This window comes from Bos indicus, chromosome 8, assembly GCF_029378745.1.
Source record: "Bos indicus isolate NIAB-ARS_2022 breed Sahiwal x Tharparkar chromosome 8, NIAB-ARS_B.indTharparkar_mat_pri_1.0, whole genome shotgun sequence".
Lineage (NCBI taxonomy): Eukaryota > Metazoa > Chordata > Mammalia > Artiodactyla > Bovidae > Bos > Bos indicus.
Window position 1 is genome coordinate 75,029,306 of NC_091767.1, and position 20,142 is coordinate 75,049,447.

At 39.5% G+C, this 20,142-nt stretch overlaps 1 protein-coding gene across 4 annotated transcripts in view; it reads left to right on the forward strand.

The window, feature by feature from the left end:
- NFX1 (nuclear transcription factor, X-box binding 1) overlaps nucleotides 1–20,142 on the forward strand; it is a 66,421-nt gene that overhangs the window by 20,795 nt on the left and 25,484 nt on the right. For 2 of the 4 annotated variants that reach the window (XM_019966408.2, XM_019966407.2), the window contains exons 6-11: nucleotides 2,545–2,616; nucleotides 4,129–4,268; nucleotides 7,737–7,836; nucleotides 7,920–8,137; nucleotides 13,628–13,725; nucleotides 18,210–18,282. In XM_019966408.2, coding sequence (XP_019821967.2) covers nucleotides 2,545–2,616; nucleotides 4,129–4,268; nucleotides 7,737–7,836; nucleotides 7,920–8,137; nucleotides 13,628–13,725; nucleotides 18,210–18,282 — 701 coding nt within the window. The remainder of the gene's footprint in view (nucleotides 1–2,544; nucleotides 2,617–4,128; nucleotides 4,269–7,736; nucleotides 7,837–7,919; nucleotides 8,138–13,627; nucleotides 13,726–18,209; nucleotides 18,283–20,142) is intronic. The other 2 variants (XM_070794986.1, XM_070794987.1) reach the window with 1 other exon arrangement.

Here is a 20,142-nt window from a genome sequence, read left to right on the forward strand (position 1 = left end):
GTTGCAGGAGCAGGAGTCGGATCAGAGGTCTTGTGATCAGCATGTGGGGGTGGTGCTGGGGACCGTCAGTGGGAGAGCTGTTCAGACTGGGCTAAACAGCATGGTCTGCCATCTGCTGGGCAGTCAGCCCCTCCTCTTCCTTTGACTGCTTTCATAGATCAGAATCCAGAAACTCATCTATTCCTTCCCTCAATTGGCATTTTGAGTAAATTCAGTAATAAGAAATTAACCCTTGCATGAGTTATCTTTCCGAAGCCTTCAATAGAAATGGGCCCCTGTTGTGACTATCAGAGGACACCAGCAGTGATGCAGACCAGATGGTCAGTCACTGAAGGAGCATTTTAAAACACAAGCGCCCAGTCACTGCCTCAGAGCAGTTAAATCAGAATTTCCTGCGGTTGGGTCTAAGCTTTGTAGTGTTTTTTTTTGTTTGTTTTTTAAAATTTTTATTTATTTTTAATTGAAGGATCGTTGCTTTACAGTATTGTGTTGGTTTCTGCCATACATCACCATGACTCAGTCATAGGTGTACATATGTCCCCTCCCCCTTGAACCTCCCTTCCTCCTCCCAACCCATCTGACCCCTCTAGATTGTCGGAGAGCACTGGTGTGAGCTCCCTGGGTCATACAGCAGATTCCCGCTGGCTGTCTGTTTCACTTGTGGTAGCGTATATATTTCCATGTTACCCTATCCATTTGTTCCACCCTCCCCTTCCTGCTCTGTCCACAAGTCTGGTCTCTGCATCTCCATTGCTGCCCTTGAAATAGATTCGTCAGTACCATCTTTCTAGATTCCATATATGCATTAATATACAGTATTTGTTTATCTCTCTCTAACTTACTTCACTCTGTGTAATAGGCTCTAGGGTCATCCATCTCACTGGAACTAACTCAAATGCATTCTAAGCATTGTAATTGTAAAAGCTTTCCAAGTGATTCTGATACATAGCAGTGTTGTGAATCATTACTCATTAAGTCCAGGTCTCAGGGATGTTTGAAATAACCTGGAATCATCCACACCTGACCAACAGTTTGTCTCTCAGTCTAAAGTTATTTAACTGTCCAGCCATGAAAATAATTTCTTCTGAAAGTGTTGAGGCGTGTCATATGGAATGTAGCTATTGAATAATGATACTCATCCTTAAAGAAGCACGCTTAATCTTAGTCTTCTGTGGGTCAGTCTGTCACATGGGTCACCTTAGGAGATTGGACACATGTTTCTAGATTGTTTTCAGTGTTTAAAACTGATTTAGTAATTATTATTACTAATTTAGGAGTTACATAAAAAAATCCACACAGGCACACCTGATGTTTATAGCAAATTCTGATACCTATTTGATGAATTCAACTCATCCCTGATTGGCTTGTAACTCCCAAAGGATTGTGATTTGCCATCACGCAGATGCTACCTCCCCCCGCCTCCCCCACCAAGTTCCCAAAATGTTTTAAATAGTGATATTTCTGTGTAATTACCAGGGGTGTCTGCTTTGAAGAGGGTAGTATTTGTTTAAATATATCCATTTTGTTATTTTTTTCCTTTGGTCTCTTTTTATCATAGCTCCTATAAAAAAAGTTCTGTTCAGAGGCCTGATTCTGACCTACAGCGTATCATTGAGCCCAGTCCTTTCCATGAGTTCCTCTTCCCTTTGTTACTCACCAGCATGCCTCCCCTCACCCCCGCCTTCTTTTCACTGTTCGAGTTGTTAGCCCATCACCTGTTAGCACTTCATTAGCAGATGAGAACATGTCTGTACTTCTCATGGACCTAGCAGATTTGAGGTCTGTTACACTGAACAGGGAAGCCTGGCATGCTGCAGTCCGTGGGGCCACAAAGAGTTGGACACGACTGAGTGACTGAACTGAACTGAACATTGATTGAGTTCTGATCTGCTGCTGCTGCTGCTGCTGCTGCTAAGTTGCTTCAGTCGTGTCCGACTCTGTGTGACCCCATAGACGGCAACCCACCAGGCTCCCCCATCCCTGGGATTCTCCAGGTAAGAGTACTGGAATGGGTTGCCATTTCCTTCTCCAATGCATGAAAGTGAAAAGTGAAAGTGAAGTCGCTCAGTCGTGCCCGACTCTTAGCAACCCCATGGACTGCAGCCTACTAGGCTTCTCCATCCATGGGATTTTCCAGGCAAGAGTACTGGAGTGGGTTGCTATTGCCTTCTCCTCTGATCTGCTAAAGGACTCTATTGACCATCCTGAGTGGCAACCTCTTTATCCCTACGCACTGCACTAAGTGGGCCAAGACCATATTTAGAAATGCTTTCTTTGACTGGTCAGACCCAAATAAGACCAGTATTTTGACTTGGGCTTTTCTTTTCTAGTTAAATATTCTAAAATGGTACTGCTATCAATCCTTTCTATATAAAAACATTATTGGTATCTTTGTTTAAATAGTTAATCAACTTTAGATAAATACTAAAACATGTCATAGTAAGTTTATTTGCTGCCATATTCACAGTCGGGGTCAGTTGGGACAGCTTTGTTCAGGTTTGGATACATAAATATGTTTTATTCATCAAAACTTTTCTTTTTTAGTCTGTGCCATCCAGGACCTTGCCCACCCTGCCCTGCCTTTATGACTAAAACATGTGAATGTGGACGGACCAGGTAAAGTTAGACTTGTACTCCAAAAGAGGCTTCAGTTTCCACATTGATGGTTTATGTATGAATTTCTAAAATGAAAGATTAGTAGGTAGGTGCAAATAGTATTTATTTACTGTCATTAATACATGGTAGGTATAAATAGTACTTTTCTGTAAATAGTAAATCCTGTGCTGCCTTAATCCTGTTTTGCAATCTTTTAAGTGATTAAAACGTTATAAAAAGTGAGATTATTGTGTTAGGTGAAATACTATGGGACTTTTTTCTTAACATGTCCAGTGGATGAAAGAACCAGGAGTTGAACCCCAGCCTGCTAAGGTTCGGGAAGCAAGGATCATTTATCTGTGCCTAGCGTAGTATCTGGTGTCTAGGAGGTTTTCAGTGAATATTGTTGAAAGAAAGAATAAGTGGCCCCCAGAGCCCGCCCTCTTTTCATAACAGTGCAAGTTATGCTTTATCAGTGCAGGGACCATTGGTAGCTGCAAAGCTGTGGAGTGCTTCTGAGGTCCAGTGAAAACCATACAGTGATTCCTGAACCACAAGACAAGATGAAATAGTGCAGATTTTTCAATGATAAACATTTTTTAAGTGTTTACTGAACTTACAAGAGTAGCAGTGTAGCCTGAGAATCACATGCAAGGCCTTCTGGTCAGAAAGCCCAGGTCACATTTGGGCTCTGCCACTAACTAGTTGTTGACCTGGGCAAGTTGCTTTCTCCTGCTGAGCCTCATTTTTCTTATCTTCTTATGGTAGAAATAATAATGTCTTCCTCAAGGGGTTGATATTAGCTGTGATGCTTAGCACTGGAAACTGATCATCTATGTATGTAACAGTGACTTTTTAAAACAAAATACACAGCTGAAGTGAGAGTAGTGGAATAGAGCAGAATTTTTTGTGGGAGAGTAGACTGCAAGCTCTAAACCATTACCCTGGAAAGAAACCTGAAGACAATTATGTAAGAGCAGTGGCCTCATATCCTTCTCTGGCTAATAGGTCAGCGAAATCAGGATGTTTATTAGAACAAAGCCAGAATTATTTCCCTTCCTGAATCAAAGTCACATACAGTATGTTCTTAAGTACAATATTATAGCTACCGAAAATGCCAGAGTGCAGGGTCCCAGGAGAATGCCATTGTGCTTTCATTGCAGGAATATTCATTAGAACTACATCTTCCAACTTCTCCACCCAGATCTGTAAGATACTGTGGGAGCTCCAGGCTCTTTACCCTCCTGCATGCTGCTTCAGCTCAGGGGAGAAATCACAGTGTAACAAATACTTAGGCCCTCAGTTCCTTTCTGGCCAGAAAATGGGGGACAGAGAAGCAAAGGAGGAAAAAGAAGAGTGGAGAAAGGAAGAGTAATTGAGGGAGTGATTGGAGGAGGGAAACAGAGAAGAAGTAGGAGAAATGGGGCCTAGAGAGGTTTAGTAGGTTTTGGGGAAGGGTTAGTTTAGCTGTCAAACAGGACCTCAATGTCCAACATTAGGCTAATGCCGTCTTTATGTTTTCTCTTTTTATAGGCACACAGTTCGCTGCGGTCAGGCTGTCTCAGTTCACTGTTCGAACCCTTGTGACAATATTTTGAATTGTGGTCAGCACCACTGTGCTGAGCTGTGCCATGGGGGTCCATGCCAACCTTGTCGGGTCATACTGAACCAGGGTAAGTGGTGAGCACACCAGCCAGCCCTACTTAGGGACTTTTTTGGAACCTTATTTACAGTTGTATTGATGACATGGATTTTTCTCAAGCCTGTATTCACAAAGACTCTATTAGGTCTGTTATCTTGGGTAGAAGAGCTGGAGATATATGAATGATTGGATGGTTTTCATTATTTTGGTCACATAATACCAATATAGGTCATTGTCCTATAGAATTTGGACAGTAGGGGTTTTTTTAATGCTGTTTAAAAGTAACTGCTTGGGAAATCTTTTTGCAGTGACTACTTGAAAAGGGCGCAGAAAAGGCCAAAGCAATCTTGAAGGAGAACAAATTTGAAAGACCTGATTTTAAGGCTTATAAAGTAATAGTAATCATGACATGTGGTTATCGGTATAAAGGTAGACTAGTAGATTCTAACAACAGAGTCCAGAAATGGACCTTGGTATATTGCAGTCAGTTTATTTCAGCCAAGATATTAAGTTAATTCAGTGGGGAAAGGAGTCTTTTTACAAATAGTCCTAGAACAACTGGATGTTTATATGGGAAAAAAGTGACCCTCAACCCCTGTCTCACTCTTTACACAAACATTAGTTCTATATGGATCTTGGACTTAAATGTAAAACCCAGGAACAGTTTCCAGAAGAAACTATAAAAGAATATTTTCATGACTTTGGGATCAGGCAAAGATTTCATAGAGCAACAAAAAATGTTAAATTGAACTTTATCACATTAAGAAATTTCTGTTCAACAAAAGACAACATTAAGAAAATGAATAGATAAATCACAGATTGTATGCAGAATATTTAAAATACTCCTTCTAAAGAAAAACAGAAAGATAGTCTCCTACAAATCAACTTGAAGAGGTACTTCACAAAAGAAAATCATTATAAATGGTCAATAAACACATAGAAGATGCTTGACACCTTTAAACACTAGAAAACTGTAAATTAAAGGCACAGTAAGAATAGAATAGTGTAACAGTCTAAGGACTCTTGCTGGTGGCCTGGTGGTTAGGATTCTGCGCTTTCACTGCCGTGGCCCAGGTTTAGTCCCTGGTCAGGGAACCTAGGTCTCACAAGCTGTGTGGTGCAGCCAAAAGGAAAAAGAAGATAGTGTAGTAGTTCCTTCTAAGGTTAAACATAGAGTTGCCATGTGACTGTGGTTCTACTCTTCGGCATATACCCAACAGAAGCTTCTAAATGGATGTTCATAGCAGCATTATTCGTAATAGTCAAAATGTGGCAATAACGCAAATACCTATCAACTGATAAAGGGAATAACGTGATATATCCATAAAAAGGTGTATTATTCAGCCGTGAAAAGGAATGCAATATTGATACATGCTATGAAGTGGATGAACCTCCAAAATATTATACTAAGTGAAAGAAGTGAGTCTCAAAAGACCACTTACTGTATGCTTTCTCTGTTTTTATGGCTGTCTTTAATCTGCAGAGATCCTGGGCTGCAATGCATTGGTCCTATAGTTTTAGTTTATTAAATTTTACTTTGATGTGATACTGTTGATCTATGTTGTCACTTAAAATAAGAAATAGCCCTATGAAATGTTTTGTGGTGTGCACTATAAGGATGTTACATAGGGAATTGTGCTGTATATTATTTAGTGTTTTGTTAATGGGTCCTCTGACAAGAAGGTCCTGTTTGTTCTTAGTTCCAAGAATAGTTGTTTTTCCTCAAAGATAATATCTTAGGAAGCTGATATAACTGACCTGATATAATGTCCATCTTTATAGTGTGTACTTTTTAGCTATGATTCATTCTGTATCCTTACCATTATTTTCCTTTTTATTTTCACATCTTTTATGTTCTCTTCATTTGTCTCATATATCCTTATATGCTGCATTAAACCTATTTTGAGATAAGGCAGGAGTAAATCTCTACTGGCAGTTTGGTCTTAGCAGTATAGATTGTCTTTGATCTGGACCATTTTTAGCTCTTGATTTATATTGGACTAAATGACACTTTTTTGTCAGATTTGTATGGATCCCAGTCTCTTCCTTTCTATTTTTGGGTATGTAGCTGATTTTTTCAAACCCAATTAAAGACTTTTTGTTTGTCCATATTATATATCTAGCAAAGTATTTAGGCCATCAGTATCAACTGAGTATCAATTAGGCTGTATCAACTTATATTCCCACCAACAGTGTAGATGGGTTCCATTTTCTCCACACCCTCTCCAGCATTTGTTTGTAGACTTTTTGTCTCAAGGTGTTTTTTAGTTTCTGTTTTGTTGAGGTTTGTTTTGTTCCCTAGTATTGTCATCAGTCCTAGAGAATGTTCGTGTGTACTTGAAAAGAATTGTCAATTTTCTGACCCTTGATTCTTTGGTTCATAGCTATCTTATACCTCTGGAAAAAAAAGAAGTCTGTTCTATTTGAGCAGACAGTAAAAAAAAAAAAAAGCCTGCTTGCACAGTCTGCCTGTTGCTAGGATTTTGTTTACCAATTTGTTGATTCTGCCAATCTTGATTGCATATCCTGCACCTATCATTCATCTAATAAGTAAATCTTTATTTAATGAGTTTTAGAATAGGGAATGAAACTGCCCATGTATTTATTGGGAGAGTAAATGTATATTTTAAAAAAATCAAGCATCTTGGTTAATATCTTAATTGACAAAAAAGTTTTCATTATAAACTAAAAATGTAAAGTGGCCCTTATCAGAAAAATTACCTAAATTGATGAAATTTAGTCCTTACCAGACTTTGTTACATATTAGTCAGAAACCAACTCTTTTCTTGTTTGCTTTGAAAATAACTCCTTAAGTGCAGCACATAAAGCAACCCATTATTTCTTCAACCCACAGAAAAATCTATAGATATTAGACTGAATTCTCTGTATAGTCAATAAAAGTCTCAAGTTCTTTGAAACACTTTTTACTCAGTGTCAAGACTCAGACATGATTACTTCAAATTTAACAATAGTAGAATACAAATTAATAAGGATTTTATATTGTATCTATCTTAAATTTTCTTTTAGCAGCAGACACTTTTCCTAAGCACTTTATGTGAACCCCAAGATACGAAGTATTACATCTATGCTGCTTGGTTGAAATGAGGGTGGAATCCAATCATCAGTGCCTCCATAATTACCCCGTTTAGCTTCCGTCTTGTGTGGCATCTCCATAGGACCCCAGGGAGCCTCATGATCCATGGTTTCCAACCATGGCCTTATGGACCAGAGACTAGTCTGTTTCACTTTAATGCTCACGTTGAGGTGTGCTGCAGGGGTACCATGAGATGTGTTAAAATTAACAAAACCTTCTAAATTTTTTTCCTATGGTAGAGCTCTTAGGTGGGGCTTAGAGCTGCTGTATATGCCACATTTATTTCTGTGCTGGGTCTGATCAACAGTGGTGAATAGGATTTTGTGTCTTCTTATAGATTGCCTAGAGTATTTTAAGCACTTGTGCAGATTACTAATCTTTCATTTTTGAAATTGTGTCTTCAAGTATGCTACTGTGGCAGCACCTCCCGAGATGTGTTATGTGGAACAGACATAGGAAAGTCTGATGGATTTGGGGACTTTGGCTGTTTAAAGATATGTGGCAAGTAAGGTTTTATGTTTTTCTCAGTTAGAATAAAGCTGTATTTAATGCAACAATTATGTAATAGTGTGTTGTTTTTCTTAACAGGGACTTGAAATGTGGGAACCATACGTGTTCTCAAGTGTGTCACCCTCAGCCCTGCCAGCCGTGCCCACGGCTTCCCCAGCTGGTGCGCTATTGCCCTTGTGGGCAAACTCCTCTCAGCCAGTTGCTGGAACTTGGAAGTAGTGGTCGGAAGACATGCATGGATCCTGTGCCTTCATGTGGAAAAGTGTGTGGCAAGCCTCTGCCATGTGGTTCCCTAGGTAACTAGTGGGCGGAAAGTTGTCTTTAAAAAAGTAAACGTAAATATTTGGCAGCAATGACTACTTAAACAAAATAGTATTTAATTCCAGTTACAGTATCAGAGGTTTTTCTAAATAATATGATCAGATTTGTGTGGTTACTTTTTCTTTCTTCTTAAAATATACCTGTGAAAGCTCACATTTGCCCGAATGATCTTTCTATTAGTAATTCAGGTATTGCCAAGTCAGTTGTGGTTAGATACTGTTTTGTTGGGGCGGGGCGGAGGGGAGAGGTTGTGGTGTTTATGATTTCTCTTAGCAGCCTATACTAGTATGAATGCCAGGTATCCTTTTAGTAATTTAGGGTTCGGCAAGTGTTTAGAAGCATTTTCGTATAATAGAAACATTTTAACTGGGTGAGGCATTTTAAGAACTGAAATTTTTTTTTTTTAATTTTATTTTATTTTTAAACTTTACAATACTGTATTAGTTTTGCCAAATATCAAAATGAATCCGCCACAGGTATACCTGTGTTCCCCCATCCTGAACCCTCCTCCCTCCTCCCTCCCCATACCCTCCCTCTGGGTCGTCCCAGTGCACCAGCCCCAAGCATCCAGTATCGTACATCGAACCTGGACTGGCGACTCGTTTCATACATGATATTATACATGTTTCAGTGCCATTCTCCCAAATGTCCCCACCCTCTCCCTCTAAGAACTGAAATTTTAAGTGCACTTAAACTTTATTCATTTGAACCACTCAAGAAACATCTTTCTCTTCAGATAGGTTTCCCATCTAACTGAGAATAACACCTCCTGAAAATCATTTTGAAGAGACATTTTTCAAAATTTACATTACCTTCTTTCTTTGAATAGAGGTTACCGAAGATAATTTCTTACCCCTTATTTGACTGAGAGTCATCATTTCCCTGAACCTCAGTTATTGTATTCTACTGAATACACTGATTCCCTCTGGGCTTGCTGAGTTTTCTCAGGTATTTCCCCATAGCAAGGTGCAGTTTGACTATTTTACTTATTTGTTAAACATTTTGGTTGTTTAATTTTCTTGTGAATGCTTTCAGTATGCCCATCTGCCTACCTTTAGTGACTCTCCTTTTCTTCTGACTTGTGGGCTTCTGATTACTTGGATATAGAAACCAGAAAAGTTTTGTTGAGATTAGCTGTAAAGCAATAGTCTGAGCTTCTGACTGATACTTTCTGAGGCAGTCCTTGGGATATGTGCATGTACAGTTTTACAGTGAGTTGGCAGAAAGCTGCATATTTAGAAAAATGAAACTGAGCAATTGGGTCTGTATAAAAGAGGTGTTCCTATAACTATCTGTGGTAAAGATAGACTCTTTTAAGTTTGGTTTCCATTTTTTCAAGCAGAAAGATTTCACATTTCTTCCAAGTACCAGTAGGAGCACCCTACCTAATTCCTTTTCTCAGTCTGACTTTAAAATTATGTAGAGAGAAGAAATGCCCTTTTCTCTTATTTTAATACATTTCAACCTCGTCAGGAAAATCGGTTGTCTGTTGCTTCTCTGTGCCTACCAGGAAAATGTATCTTCAGATAAGCCCTGTGAAACAGAGATCAAATGACTTGCAAATCCAGAGAGACAGTAAAGATCTTCCCATTTCAGAAAGCACATGGGTCAGTTTCGTAAGAGCTTCGTATATGACTAGATATACTGCTCTGATGCTCACGTAGCTCATTGGCATGGAGAGAAAGAGGAAATGTGAAATGGGTTACTGCAGAGGGCCTTGAGCAAGAGAAGGACAGTAGCTGTCAGTATGAACAGACCTCGGGATGGGACAAGACCTGCTCAGGAGTTTAAAGAGTAACTGCTATACTTCAGCAGAGTTTTAATCATGGAAAGCTTTTAAGGAGCTAAGGTGAGTTGGATTGAGAAGCTCAAAGAAAAGCCCATAACTAGCAGTAACAGTGGATCTCATGTTTATTCAGACCTGGCTTATCTATAGAAATCTTGTTTAGGTCCATTAGTATCTTACCCAGTAAGAAATTTCCATCCTAGTCACATAGCTTTAGTACAAAAGACTAGGTGGTATTCTGCTTTCGGGATGGTAGCCTGAGGAGCAAAACAAGCAAAGCTAGGGAAATCTATAAAAAAAAAAAGCAAGCAACCATTTAAAGTCTCTGGAAAGTGTCCTACACACATAACTCCAATGCAGAAATTTATATTGAAAAACCTACTAAAACTGAGTTAAGAACAGCAAGAGTCTGTGTTGTTTGAGTCACAACCTACTCCCTCCTTCCCTGCCCCTTCCCAAATCAGCTCAACTAAAGGATGGATGTGCCCAAGAAATCGGGGCTTCATCCACCCTCAGTTCCCAGTCGAGGGTTACTTGCTAGGAGGAGCAGACCATCAGCATTTCTTATCCCCCCAGTTCCAAGTTGAAAAGGCTAAATTTCTGGTAAGCACTACTGCCGGGTTTGGGGTTCCCTTCCTCCATACTGGTCACACATGGATTGGAGGCCCTGTTCCAGTCACAGCAGGCAGGAGTGCTGGGGCCTCAGTCACCCTCACCCCAGTTCACTTGTAGGGCAGAGGTTTCACAATGTGAGACATGAGCCAAGAAAACTAGAGGCTGTGGTCCCACCTAGCACCCAGTGACTGAGTGACCTTTTCCAGTGGGGAGAGACAGTCCATAAGGAAAGAGAGCTCCAAAATATTCCCTAAAGGAACTGAGTTTAATTTGAAAGAGAGTGTGGAGAAGTCAGACCTAAGGGCCCTTTAGAAAACAATAGTTCCTCTTAATTAAGAGCAACAAGCTAAACTATAGGCCACCTGGTTCACCAGAGAGAACCAGGGAAGGAAATACCAAGAGGAACCATCCTGGGATCAGAACAAACTTCATAGAGTTGCCTCAAAGACCTCTGCCCAAATTTTATTAGATCAGACTGCTGAGCAATTTATGCCCCAGGACGCTGCAGTCAACCAGCAATTAGTGAAGCCTCAGGACTGAATGTAATACTAAGAGAGGCAGACGACTTATCAGAAGGATCAGGGAAAGACAAAGAGTCCTGCTGACACCTTTGTCTTCCCAAGGTGACAGTGCACATGCTTAGGGTTGTGCCATCAAAAGAATGGCACCAGTGTCTTTGTACTGTGACAGAAATAGACTTCACTAAAATAGCCTAGTGAGCAACCAGACAGGCTGTGAGAGGAGGAAGCAGTATCCAGTTACTGCCAACAGCAGATTGCCAAAAATGTTCAGTTTCCAACAAAAAAATTACAAAGTATGCAAACAGAAAAAAAAACCCATGGGTAACAGAAACTTTCAGTTTTCTGTGACAGTGATCAGTGTCAGATTTAAAGCTGTCAAGGAAGCTGTTATGAATAGATTCAAAGAACTAAAGGAAACCATGCTTGAAGAGTTAAAGGAAGGTACAAAGGCAGTGTTTCATCAAATAGAGTATCAGTAAAGAGATAGAAATTATAAAAATAGAACCCAAAGGAAAATATGGAGTTGAAAAGTCCAGTAATTAAAATTAAAGATTCATCAAAGGTACTCAACAGTAAATTTGAGCTGGCAGAAGAAAGGATCAATAAATGTGAAGATAGATCTGTGTTATAGAGATAATATAATCCCCAAAACATAGAGAAAATGAAGTGAAAAAAAATGAATAGTGCCTCAGAGAAACATGGGACACCTTTAAACACATCAGGAGAATGGTGGAGCACCAGGAGAGGAGAAAGGAGCAGACAAATATTCAAATACTGGTGGGAAACATTTCACATTTATTGAAAGACATTAATTTGCACATCCAAGAAACTCAGAAACTCCATACGATAAATTCCAAGGCACATAGTAAAAGTGCTGAAGGCCAAAGACAAGGACAAAATTTGAAAGCAGCAAGAGAAAAATGACACATTACATACTAGGGAACCCCTATAAGACTCCCAGGTGACTGCTCATCAGAAACAGTGGAGAACACGATCACAAGAGGGAGACAGTGAGATGCCCTATCCAAAGTGCTGAAAGAAAAAATTACCAACCAGGAATCTTACATGCAGCAAGGCTTTCAAAAATGAAAAAATCAAGAGTTCTCTGCTAGCAGATCTACTTGACAGTAAATACTAAAGAGAGGTCTTCTGGCTGATACATGTAAATCCACAAGAAAAAACAAAGAGGAAAGTTAATTACATAATCATAAAAGAAAGTATAAGTGCATATTTCTTCATTCTCAACTGATTTAAAAAGTGATAGTATAAAATAATATAATTGTGTCGTTAGGCCTATAATATATAGAAATATATCTGACAGTAACAGCACAAAGGGAGTAGGTGGAATTAAGGTTGTATTGCAGTTAAAGAAGTGATATCAGATGGTAACTCAGATCTTCAGGAACAAATGAAGAAAACCAGTAACAGTAAATAAGATAAATATAACAAATTATGTTGTATACTTGCTCTCCTTTCTTTTTTCAGCTTCTTTAATAGGCATAACATTATATAAAGCAATAATTTTAACATTGTAGTGTTAAATTCGTAGCACATTTAGATGTAATATATATAACAGTAATAGCACAAAAGAGAAGAGAAAATAGAGCTGTATGGGTATAAGGCTTCTATATATCACAGGAATTGTTTGTACATATCTGAAGTCCACTCAGATGTGTACCACTGATAAGCTCTAGAGCAACCATTAAGAAGATAACTCAAAATATAGTGGAAAATGGTACTATTGGGGGAAAATGTTAACCGTGGAGAATATTCACTTAATGTAAAAGAAAACAATGAAGGAAGATTATATTAACAAAAAAGCCATGAGACATAAAACTAAAAGTAAAATGGCAGATATATATCCAACTATATCAATAACAACATTTATGTGAATGGATTAAACAATTAGACAAAAAGCAGAGATTATCAAAATGAATTTAAAAAGAAGCAACTATAATGCCATCTTCAGTTAGGCTGAAGGTAAAGGGATGGAAAAAAAGCATCATGTAAACAGCAGCCATGGAGAGAGACTATGGATGATCCCTGGGGAGTCCACGAAACAGGACTTGTTCTAAAACCTAGCTTAACAGAACAAGTGGCAGGCCACCTATCACCAGACATTCATCGAACTTAGTGAGATTATGGATCGTGGTTTCTGGTTATTGATGATCCCTAGATGATTTTGACTCCCTGGAGTCACGAGTACTTTAGTAAGTCACCCATGGCTACAATTTTAAGGAGATCCAAGTCTAATTTGGAGACTTGAGGTCTAATAAAGAGTCAGAAGATCTTTTCTTTGAGTACCTTGTGCCCCAAAGCATATTCCTGTGACTAATGCTGGGGCCTTTCCTTGCTGGAAAAGGCCCAGCTGGCCAGATGAGGGGAAGATAAAGCAAGAGACATTAACAGCATCCGTCTTCCCTCAGCTCTGGTGACGGAGTTACAGGACACAGAGGTGGAGAACCATTGTGGCTAGTGAATTTGGGAATCTGAAAATGAGTAGTTGCAATTTTCATCCCCAGCTCTTTTCATTTTTATTAAAGATTTCATTCATACCTGTGAAAAGCTCTGTCATGAAGGAGACTGTGGACCATGCTCTCGCACATCAGTTATTTCCTGCAGATGCTCTTTCAGAACAAAGGTAAATCCTTCACGATGCTAGAGTTGTTGCCACCAGTGCTTTTTGTTGATCAGTTGGTGATGATGGGAGGGAAGGAATCAAAATAACCTCAGGCTTATTCCTGTTCTATTGTGTATGATTCATTCAATCCAACCAGTATATACCGACACCTACTGTGGATCAGTTTTAGAATCGGTATGAAGGGGTCCAGCGTGCAAGACTCAGAGGCCACTGACAGGCTCAGGGCCCATATACAAGTAGCTCGACTAAATACAAGTGTGACAGTGCTAGATGCCAGAAGAGAAGAACATTAGCACCACTGAAAGCACTTAGCTCACTAAGAAGTTAAAGGGGACACAGTCCACAAGGTCTCCCTCACTTCTGACACGTTGTAGGAGTTTAGACAACTGCTGAATTAGTCCACATGACCACCTTCACCTCTGATACCGGCTGCAGTCCAGTGGTCCCCAAGGCTACCCTCAAGGTTTATTTGCTGCAAGAACTCACAGAACTCATTGAAAACTGCTATATGCTTGATTACAGTTTACTGCAGGGAAAGATTACAGATTAACATCAATCAAAGGAAGAAGTATGTAGGGCTGAATGCAAGACAGCACCAAATATGAAGCTTCCAGTTGTCCTCTCCCCATGGAGTTGGAACAGTGTTACTTTGTCACCACCAGTGTGTGACTGTATGTGTGGAGTATTGCCAACCAAGGAAGCTCACCCACCCAAGCATGGGTGTTCAGTTTTTACTGGGGCTCCATCATGTAGGTATGGTTGACTGTCCATGTAGCTAGTTTCAGCCTCCAGTCCCTCCAGAAGTCTGCTAACACTGTATGGCCAGCCTGCACCCTAACTCTTATCAGACTTTGTGGGGACCCAAGGCCCCAGGCAAACAGTGAGACTCCTATCAAGCATGATATTCCAAGATTATCTCCCAGAAGCCAGTAACAAAAGCCAAACCTCTCTTCAGGTAATGTTAATTCTTCACCATACAACTGTTTTGTCAATTTCTGCTTTCTGCCTGGGGCAACCTTGATTGGATCATGTGTTATAAAAAAGTCATCTTACCGTTTTGGAATTGATGCGTGTTTCTGTTTGTGTAACCAGAAGAGGCAGGAAACTTTCTGTGGAAATCTTTGGGTACTTTTACTCATGGAACATACTGAGTGTTGATCTGCCCGGATCTCTGACATACTTCTGGTCATTTCAGTGCATAATTAGCACCTGTCCCAGCAGAGCACAGGCTGGAGTAGAGACAGAATTCTGAGTCATTGATACTATTTGTTAAATACAGCCCACGGTCTGGATAGCAGCTGACCTGCAAATTGATTCTGAGGATATTGGCCATAAATTAGGAGCTAGCTTAATAGGTAAGCTTCAGAATTAAAGGAAAGAATGTCAGAGTAATTAGTGTAGTTTATATGAGACTAAAGTTGTGTGAAGATGCATGGGGTTTTCTTCTGAATGAAATCATATAATACATAGGATAGTAAAGATATGTTGAATGTCAGGTACAGGACCACTTTATGCTTTGTAGATACCAGCTTGAAGGCTGTGAGATACTTTGATTTAGGAATCATAAATTTAGTAATGCCTTGGAGATGCTCTTTGTGACCAAGAGTTACAAACAGGATGGGGATACACGAACTAGACATGACTCCTGTCAGTTTGCTTTTCTCCCAGCAATCTCTTTCTCTCTGTGCTTTTTAGCTTCTCATTCACTCTGTGACCTCACTCCCTCGAATAGTGGACCCCATGGCAGTGAGTGTACTTTTGAAAGTTTTGTGTAAATTAAATTTTTGCAAATAAAAGTCTTATTCTAAAATTGCTGGAGGAGCTCATCTGTTAAACAGTTTATTTAACAAAGTGAAAGATCTCTTGAATAATCACCTCATTGTTCAGCCAGATTTTTCCTGAAATGTCTTTTTTTTTTTTTTTAAACTTTACATAATTGTATTAGTTTTGCCAAATATCAAAATGAATCTGCCACAGGTATACATGTGTTCCCCATCCTGAACCCTCCTCCCTCCTCCCTCCCCATACCATCCCTCTGGGTCGTCCCAGTGCACCAGCCCCAAGCATCCAGTATCGTGTATCGTCCAGTATCGTGTATCGAACCTGGACTGGCAACTCGTTTCTTACATGATATTTTACATGTTTCAATGTCATTCTCCCAAATCTTCCCACCCTCTCCCTCTCCCACAGAGTCCATAAGACTGTTCTATACATCAGTGTCTCTTTTGCTGTCTCGTACACTGGGTTATTGTTACCATCTTTCTAAATTCCATATATATGCGTTAGTATACTGTATTTATGTTTTTCCTTCTGGCTTACTTCACTCTGTATAATAAGCTCCAGTTTCATCCACCTCATTAGAACTGATTCAAATGTATTCTTTTTAATGGCTGAGTAATACTCCATTGTGTATATGTACCACAGCTTTCTTATCCATTCATCTGCTGATGGACATCTAGGTTGCTTCCATGTCCTGGCTATTATAAACAGTGCTGCGATGAACATTGGGGTACACGTGTCTCTTTCCCTTCTGGTTTCCTCAGTGTGTATGCCCAGCAGTGGGATTGCTGGATCATAAGGCAGTTCTATTTCCAGTTTTTTAAGGAATCTCCACACTGTTCTCCATAGTGGCTGTACTAGTTTGCATTCCCACCAACAGTGTAAGAGGGTTCCCTTTTCTCCACACCCTCTCCAGCATTTATTATTTGTAGACTTTTGGATCGCAGCCATTCTGACTGGTGTGAAATGGTACTTCATAGTGGTTAAAGTTGCAGGATATAAAATCAACACACAGAAATCCCTTGCATTCCTATACACTAATAATGAGAAAACAGAAAGAGAAATTAAGGAAACAATTCCATTCACCATTGCAACGGAAAGAATAAAATACTTAGGAATATATCTACCTAAAGAAACTAAAGACCTATATATAGAAAACTATGAAATGTCTTTTGTAATGGAATGGGCTTTTCCATGGAAGTGAGTTTTCTAGGTAAATAAAAACTTAATTTCTTAAAGCTTCAAAGGTGGTTCTCTTTTAACCCCTTTGGTAGGAGTCTTTAAGAAATGTATGCTGTATCTTATTACCTCTTAACAAAGAATGCTGTATTTAAGTTTTTATTGAAATTCATACATATTGTAGGGAATTGTGGGAGCTCTGCTTTTCCCTACAGGTGTAGATACCACTCCAGCATATCATTTCTTTTTTTTCTCTCAGCTCTAAAGAGCCTCATGTCTTGGGGCGGCTGGCACCTGTCAGGGAGAATCCCTTCCCATTCCTTGGAATGACTCAGCTCTGGCAGCTGCTGGAGTCTCAGGGTGGGGGCTACCTCTGGCCAGGGTCATCGCACACCAGCACAGACTCCTAGGCCAGCTTCACCAAAATTGTTACCAAACACAAAGTCACGTCCCTGAGGCACAGTGAGACCAAACAATGAAACTAAGCACTTTGGAGCAGAGGGAGGTTTATTGTAGGGTCAAGCAAGAAGGATGGCCTGTGCTCAAAAACCCCAGACTCCTACCATGTCATTTCTTACGTTTTTCAGTGTTCATGTTAACTAAAGCACTCGCTCAAGCAGTTTCCTGAGTCATCTTTGCTTTATATCTCTAGAGAGCGTATGAGGAGTTTCTTCCTATCTTAGAACCCAGCCAACTCACTAATTTATTGAAAACGTTTTTCTAGCCAAGAAGCTTCAGTTTCTTAGACAGCTTCATGTCTGTTATCAACTCTAGCAGCTGCTCCTTTTTTTCGGGGTCATTTTCACAAAGAAGAAATGTTTTTATCATGTAACTTATTTCTGAGTATATAGCAGCCTGTCCATGACATTGAAGCCAAATTTGGACAGAGATGCTGGGCAGCCGGCCAGACACCCTGTCTCCCAAGTGACTGACTCGCTCTTCACACAGCAGCCTCACCATGCATGTTATTCAGGAACATGCATCAGTAAAATTACATGTGATAGACTTTTGAGGCTGTTCACACATAATTCAAACCAGGGTAATAAAATTTTGAATGGCCAAGGAGTTCTGCATTCCACTTTGTTAGAGTTCAGCAGCATTGCTGTGGTACTCCTGAGTGTGTAGAGCTGGTTGCCCCTGCATCATATGGTACTAATTGTTACATATTTTCAATTCTTATATCTTCTTTTTCTGTCTATACCCTTGCCAGACAGTTATTTCTCTTTGCTTTGCATACCCTTAGTAGTTTTTGTTTGCATTCAGATTTTATAATATGTAATCTACTGTGAGTTTGGAGGTCAGACCACAAAGAATGTTATAATTATATTTGCATGAAAAGTTGTTAGACCTGGGGACCTATTGTGAGTAAAGAATACAGGGACTGGGCTGACCCAGCTCCAGATAGTGACTGCCAGAGGGGTCCTGGGTATTTGGGGATATGCATGTTACATTCAGCATTGTACTGCAGTTGTGTTGTTTCATTTATTCCTAAAATAGTTACTATTCCCTTTTCTTTTTTTTTGTAGGAGCTTCCCTGTACCAGTCTCAAAAGTGAAGGTATGACTGGGAAGGGGTGTGATGGAACTTCTTGGGGTGAAGGTAATTTTTGCATCTTGACAGGGAGATGGGTTATGTGTTTGTTAGAATTCAGTGAAGGTACTTTGTACATGTGTGTAACTTGTTGTTGTTTAGTCACTAAATCTTGTGGGACTCTTTGCAACTCCATGGACTATAGCCCGCCAGGCTTATCTGTCCATGGGATTTCCCAAGCAAGAATACTGGGTTGAGTTGCCATTTCTTTCTCTAAGAGATCTTCCCAACCCAGGGATTGAACCTGCGTCTCCTGCTTGGCAGGCACATATCCTTACCACTGAGCCACCAGGGAAGCCATGTAACTTTTATCTCAAAAAAAACCAACAACAAACAAACATGAATTCTAGTTAAAGAAATGCTATAAAATATAAGGGAAATATATTCATGTATGTAGCTTGCTTTGAAAAACATCCAAAATTAAGATAAACTAATAGTTGAAGAATGAATGTGGAAAACTACGTGTAACTACTGGTAGAATCTAGGTAATAGGCATATGTATAGGTGTTCACTATAAATTTGTTTCAACTTTCTTATATGTTTGAAAGTTTTCATAATAAATTGTTGGTATAGGAAGAGAAGGTAAATAGCATCTAATGAAGCAAGCTTTGTAAAAACTGACTCCGATGCTTGATCTCCTTGTGGTTTGATAGGCCTGTTGGATACTTAGAACAGGGTGACTCAGCCAACAGCCTTCTCAGCCTTCAGACCTAGAATATTGTTTCTCCCTTTGTCTTTGATCCTGATATTCCACTTTATTATGGTTCTACCCTTGTTTTACTAACCATCATGTAATTTTTGTTTAAACCACCTTAGAACTGTTCTGGAAAAGTGATAGAAGATAAACTTACACAGAATAAAAGCTATTTTTCTGGTCAAGAAGAAAGCTGTACTGGTTAGGGTGCTCCTGGCTATAGGTATCATAAAACCCAAGGAAAAATGACTTTAGCTCTAAGGAGGTTTTACTGTTCCCCGTAATAGGAAGTGTACAGGCAGAACAAGTCCAAGGTTGGTTAAATCCAAACGCAATGATTCTAGGTCTCCAGTTCAGCTTCCTATGATTTTCTCGGTTTTGCCCTCATAGGTATAAGTGAGCTACAGCAATTTCATACATTATGTCCTCTCCCAATGCATCTAAAGGAAAGAAAGAGAGATTCTTAACCTTCTTTTCCTTCTTGAGAGCAAAGAAGACAGCCCTGAAAGACCCTCAGTGCACTTTATCATATGTTTCTGCCTAAACCCTTAGGTCACAAAGGGAATGGAATTACCATGATAGGCTAGACTATTCAGTATAATGGGGGAACACATGGGTGCCTAGTTTCTGAACAAAATGAAGTATCTGTTAGCCTGGGGAAGGTGGACAAGGGCTGAATATCTGCTTCAAATATCTGAATACTTGAAGTAACTAAAAGTAACTTCCTCAAAACCACAGTCAAAATTTTGGTGATTAAAAGGCATAATTTGAAAACTTACTATATTAGTACACTTTTTAGTAATTTAAAAAATTTAATAAGATGTTAAATATATGAAGTAAAAATACACCCTCACCCCCATTTTCCCCTCCTAGTTCTACTCCCCTGATAAAACTACCTCATTAATTTGTCAAGGATGAGTTCAGATCTTTTCTGTATTCATACCAATGTATACATGTGTTGGTATGGTTTTATTTTTTCCCTAAACTTAAGTTCTTAGTAAACATACTGTCTGGAACTTGCTCTTTTCCCCCTGCACAATGTTTCAAAGATATTCTTCCATGTCAGTATGTACAGCTCTCCCTCTTGAGGGCATTCTCTATGAGGATAAGCCATTTAAACACTTGAGCGCCTTCAACACCTTCACAAAGCATACAATGAAACATTTTAAAGTGTA